Below are 6,382 nucleotides of genomic sequence, written 5' to 3' on the forward strand. Positions count from 1 at the left end.
AAAATTCTATAAAAATTATAATTAAACACAGAACAGTCGTACACATATGTAGTTAACAATTATTAAAATGTGTTTCATATCAAGCTTTTGCACATTTTACCATAACAAAATATATAAATCTATGGGTACACTGGCACAAAAAAGGCTCAGACACACACACCAAAAACATTAATACCAATATTGTCATTGATTGGGAAGTCTAACAAGGTAATCAATAGATTAGATGATGTTTTTAGTGTATTTTACAGCTGATTTAGGACCTGTTAGCATTAGCGATGCTAACAGAAAGCTAACACAAGAGGAAGGTTAACTTTTATTAGGTGATTTATTTCAGACTCAGTAATTGTGATTAATTGTAATTGAAGTTTAGTAATTTAGAATGTACATGTAATTGACTTTCTGAGGACAAAAAATAATTGTAACTGTAATCATAATTGAATTGTAATTGAGCGTGGGTAATTAAAAACATAAATGTACCTTCATTGTTGACCAAGACACAGAAATTTCACACAAACTTGTAAATGATGCTTTAGTGCTGTTTAATTCTACTTTAAAACCTTTTCTTTTTATTATTTCACCTGGATACAGCCCCAGATGGTCAGCTGACCAGCGTCAGGTTGAGTTTTTCTGTGTGAAATCCTCTTTGTTCATGAATCATTAAACACACTTTCTCCATGCCAGACTCCGATTCAGAGGAGCACAGTTGTGCACGAGGGGGCTGGCCCTCTCTCTCAGGAACACGTTCCCACGCCGACCCGACCAGGAGGCCGACGCCCCTGCTGTCCAGTCCCAAATCTCAGAAGAAAAAACACCAGCACTTATCACTGCTGCTGGAGGAGGCCGGCCTCAGCTCGTCTGACGACTCCTTTGATCAAGGTTACTGACTAAACGTTACGAGTCGGTCCCTGCTGTGTTTTTAAAGCCTTTTTACAGCTTGTGTCTGTATTGCTGAGTCAGCTGTTCTCACACTGTTAAGCTTGACCATCGCTACCTCTCTTGCTGCTGGCGTCTTTGCCATGTTGCCATTTTTTTTTAAACAAGTTTACCTATTTCTATGGTGTTTTTAAATTGCCTGGATTGCAGACTTGTTTTTTTTGTAGCATTTGTACATTTGAAATATTGTGAATTGTGAGATTTTTCTCCCGCAAAGTTGTATTGCAGTTGTTGAGCTTTATTAAAGGTGTTGATTTGATTGGTACAGAATGCAAAGCACTGTGGTCCTTGTGTCTGCTTCGTCTGTCTGTCTGTCTGTCTGTCTGTCTGTCCGGCTGCCACTGCACCTCACATATAGAGAGTTTTCACCTGCGTCATGGTCTGGGCAGTAACCAGGATGTGCTGCCATATTGGAGGCACTCAGAGGTAAACACTGGAATGGATAAATGTCCGAAACCACAGAAAAGCTCCTCAAAAAGCGTTATAGATGCAAAGCCATACAGGGAAGGACTTGGTCTGTAGGAAAGGACACGGTTATGATATTTGGAAAAGTTAGGGTTTATTGGTGGTGGGTCGACTCCCTCGTCTTGGATCAATAACGATCCAGAGAGTCTTCCATCTGTTGCGTATCCTGATATAGTCAACTACCTGGTTTTAACCCTAACCCAATCTGGGTCATCCTTTAGATAAAGTTCAGACCTTTAACATGGGATACAATGACAAATACAGCTCTACATTTTAGCTCTATATTTTAACAACTGTGTTGCTACTGTAGTAAACTATTAAATGTGATTATATTAAGTCAATAATGCCACAGCAGGAGCTTGATATGAATTATATTATCATCATCACACTAGAAAATGAGTTGAAATATCAACAATTCACTGTTGTCCAAATGTTTTCCTCATAGATCCTGGTTTAGCTTTGCTAGCCACTAGCGTCTCCTTTCCTCTGAAAACTTTTGACATTGTTCTCCTTGATTTGTTCTGATTTTTGGCAGTCAATAAAACTCCAAATGTACCGATTAGTACTGACAAAAACACAGGAATAATTCACCATGTTGGGGATCTACTGTGTTTACCTGCTGATTACCTCCAATATGGCCACTTCTGTTTGATGACGTGCAGTGAAAAGCCTCTATCCTTTATAATGCTCTGTTCATCAAATATCCCCGTAGTGCTTTTTCTGAAAGGCGGCTAAACATGTTTTTGCAATAATCTGATTGGATGTTTTTAATTGTGTTGTGTAAAATGATCTTTAATGTTTTTAAAGCTCCAGATGAAATGTTTCTAGGTGTTGTGCTGTGGTATCTGATGTTTTGGGGGAACTTAAAGCAACACATCACGTGTGGGATATTTGCACAATAGAGCTTGTCCTGTATGTCGACTAAAACTTCAAATAACCCTTTCCCCTTTACCTTGATCTCTCAGCCACCTTGCTCTGTCTATTCACCTTTGACCCCTCCCTCCCTCCCTCCCTCCTGTCCCTCCCTACCCATGATGCTTTGAGTGTCTCTCAGCCTGCTCCATGTGCTTGTGCTGCTGCTACTGCCACATTACAGAAGCTTGGTGAGGACTAGCGCAGCCTTGAGCCCACACTTCTGTGGCTAAAGCTTTGCTTAAGCTAGGCTGTGCTAAGGCCAGGCTACGCTAAGGCTAGGCTGCGTTCTCGCCGGTTCGCTGCCCCACCCCGCCCCACCCTGCCTGAGGCCACACCCCTGTCACCTGCTGTGTAAGTAGGAAGTGCCCCTCCCTCTATTTATTTCTTTTTATTGATCACTAACATGGACAACGCAAAAAAACACAAAATAAAATGGAGTATTTGGGGTCCCACAAATGTTTTTAAATGTTAGAAAAGTAGTGAATACCGACCACAATTTTAATCCTAATTAAAAATCAACATATGTGTATTAAACTGCTAAACTATATGGCTATTGTAGATAAATTATAATGATTATATTGATTTTTGGACAATTTTTAGACAATTTTCCTACAGTAGAAAATCTGTATCAGCTAATCTGCACCAAAATGGTTTGCTTTTTTAATTTCTATTGATATTTTAATTTTTTATTGGTTTGCTCTATTATTATTGTTATTTTGTTTTTATTTATTCCTATTTCATTTATTTATTTTTTATTGGTTTGCGTTACCATAGCAGCAACAATATATAGGTTGTCATATTAATGAACATGTAGAAACTCAAAAGCAGGACAAACTCGTAGCAAACATCATACAGCATCACTAACCAGTAATAAAGATAATAATAATACCAGTGTGGTGCTGAATAGCTTTAATAATCCTTAAACACTAAATGTCGTAGTGTATAGGATATATATATATATATATATATACTGTATATATGTATATATATAATTCTGAAACATGATATTTGCACAAGATAAACCTTTGTTGATAAATTTCTGAGATTTTTTATTCCTGAAATATGAAATTAGAAAATCAAAACATGTTTATTTTGTGTGGCCCTAATAGTCTCCATACAGGATGAACTTTAATCTTTCTAAAAAAAAATGTAAAAAAATTATTTATTTTTTCCTGCTCAAATTTCCCACTTTTTCCACGGGAACCATGGTTACAGCGCCCAACAGCTAGAAAATTTGGAGGAAGAAGCAGGCAGCGTAACCATAGTTACATCACATTGGGGCCTCACAGGGCTGTCCTCTCAGTGCCTGCTTTAATGTCTTCCTGCTGTTAACACAGTGGATGCACAGTACAACCAGTAGTTTCAAGCAAATAAGTGTATTACTTTAACCTGAAGATGTCATTACATTTATTATTAAACTTATAGTAAAAACTTGCACTGTGCATCCACCCTCATTGTTAACTAACCCATTCCACTAACTGTTACATGCAGCTAACTAATTCTCTCTGGGTGTGTTTGAGTGTGTGAGGGTTTAAACTTTTATAAGCTTTTAGTATGAGTACGATAAACTTAGTGTGTGTGTGTGTGTGTGTGTGTCAGGGTTGGAGTCAATTATAATTCTAATAGCGTAATTGATAATTAATTACACAATTATACAAGTATGACGTAATTGTAATTTTAAAAATGTGTTTCTGTCGTAATCTTAATTCAATTTTATTTGAGTTCAGATAATTGACTTTGTAATTGTAATTGCTATGAAAATTCTATAAAAATTGTCAATTATAATTTAACGCAAAACTGTGGAAACATGTTACAGTTCTATGTACAGTTCTACACATATTTAGTTAACATTTATTAAAATATGTTTCATATCAAGCTTTGAATATTAAAACCTATATTTTCATTGATTAGGAAGCCTAACAAGGTAATCAATAGATAGGAAATTCATTAGATTAATTGTAATTCGAAGCGTGTGTGTGTGTGTGTGTGTGTGAGAGGCGGGGCTGCAGTGGTACGGACCAGTCTTTTCTCAACTCCACCTTTGTTTCTGACCTGTTATTATGTTATGATCTATATTTGTGTAATGAAGGTTTCTGTCAGTGTTTCTTTGTTTATTGCTGTTTCTATGTCACACACTCCTAATCTGCCCAATGTGACGCAGAGAAAACATTTCTCCGTTAAGTTAAAAATATTTTCTTTGGTGCAGAAACATCAGACGATGAAGATGAAGATTCTGACTGGGATGAAGGCAGCTTTGAGGAGAGTGGGCTGGGACTGCTGGCGAGGTTTGCAGCCAGTGCCCTCCCAGTTAGCTCCGCTCCTTTGAGCCTCCTTCATGATGGGAAACACTGCAGCAGGCAAAGCACTCTGGGTAAAAAGAAGACACACAGATTAGAGTCATGGTTCCATGATAGGAGCGTCAAACTCATTTTAGTTCATGGGTCAAACAAATTTATCAGTGTGCGCTAGTTTACATCTGCATGATATGTACAGGATGTGAGGCACCAACATTATCCAGCCAATAAGTGACAGATATCAGTTCCTGCAGGAGCTTCACTTATACTTCCTTGATGTTTTGTTACTTTCTTAAGGATTAATAAAGTATAATCAATCAATCAATTAGACCAACAATGAAATTAACAATAAATCGTTCTCATTTTGCCATGATACATGACATGATGCCTCGTCATAGCAACGACGTGGAGAAATGTTGTCATAGAAAGAGAGAGAGAACCCGCAGCAGCAGCATGGATACAGTAAAAGTCAGTCAGTTTATAATAAAAGAATAAACATCATGAAGTTACGTCTGTATTCTGACTCAGAGTCTGACTCGCTGTGATCGCTCCATGGTAGTTCACGGTAAGAAGAGCAGAAGTGGTTTATCAGTCTGATTACAGTAAAACATGACCATAAAAAGCTGTAAATGTACTGATATGTAGACGTGGAGCAGTGAGGAGGAGACTTATGCTCAACAAAACAGAACAACTATTATCTGTATCATTTTTACACTATAATTGTGTTCTTTTATAGTTGAATAAGTTGTTGGTCTGGATGTTTGTATTGATTTATGGTGAAACATGAATTATTTTCTAATTGTCACATCAGTGTGTGGATAATGATTCAGTTCTGAATAATGCATTAGTTTCAGACTGATCAATAGTTTTCAGATTGGTTGAGAAGTGGTTTTGTGTCTGGTAGGAGTGTGTGTGTGATGTGACGCTCGTCTTTCTTTAATCAGGTTTGTCAGAGTGTGAATGGTCTGACTCTGGGTCTGACCTGAGGCTCCGGAAGTTTCCATCTCTGCTTCATGGGAAACGCTCGGCCCCTGAGCTTCCTCTCTTACCACCGGCCATACGGCGCAACGAACAAAGCAGCCCCACCAAGAGAGATGATTCAGTGCAAGTCAAACGGAAGCCTCTGCCCAAGCCCCGCCCCTCCCCTCGGTCGCCACAGCGATTCAGTTATGATATCTGCTCGGGTTTTGGAGGCTTCAGTGAAGACGAGGGCTGGAATCGTCGTCGCAGTGAGAGGATCTTTCTCCATGATGCCACCACTTCAGCCAATCAGATGTCTGCATCAGCCTCTGGCGGCCATAGCTCCTCCTCCTCATCGTCAGGCTCCACTCCTGCTCTCACTCCAAAGTCCTGTTCCAAACCCAAGCCCTCTCCTTCCAGAGACAGAAAGGATGTGGTGAAGGTATTTAAAAATACTTTTTTGTCACGGTTAGATTTATTTTACGGTTTTATTCCTGCTTAACTTTATAAACATCTCATCTCCAGAGGTGGCAAAAGTTCTAGTCTTCAATACTTAAGTTAAAATATAGATACTTGAATAAAAAATGACTTTGGTAAAAGTATTGAAGTTGCTCCCTTACTTGAGTAAAAGTAACAATTACATGCTACTAAATGTCCTTAAGTAAAAAAGTAAAACAATTATAAAAACAGGGTTTTTAAACCAACAAATTACATATCTTTTATTTTTTTAAGAACTTGTAGAATACTGGTATATGGAGACAAGTTAAATATGTTACCTTTGAACACTTGGATAATTTAACACTTAAAATTAAAAA

General features: G+C 38.0%; 1 protein-coding gene across 3 annotated transcripts in view; it reads left to right on the forward strand.

The window, feature by feature from the left end:
• tnrc18 (trinucleotide repeat containing 18) overlaps positions 1-6,382 on the forward strand; it is a 117,702-nt gene that overhangs the window by 84,886 nt on the left and 26,434 nt on the right. For all 3 annotated transcript variants that reach the window (XM_028456272.1, XM_028456270.1, XM_028456271.1), the window contains 3 exons: positions 682-876; positions 4,520-4,684; positions 5,552-6,009. In XM_028456272.1, the coding sequence (XP_028312073.1) occupies positions 682-876; positions 4,520-4,684; positions 5,552-6,009 (818 nt within the window). The remainder of the gene's footprint in view (positions 1-681; positions 877-4,519; positions 4,685-5,551; positions 6,010-6,382) is intronic.

The sequence above is a fragment of the Gouania willdenowi genome, chromosome 8 (genome assembly GCF_900634775.1).
Source record: "Gouania willdenowi chromosome 8, fGouWil2.1, whole genome shotgun sequence".
NCBI lineage: Eukaryota > Metazoa > Chordata > Actinopteri > Blenniiformes > Gobiesocidae > Gouania > Gouania willdenowi.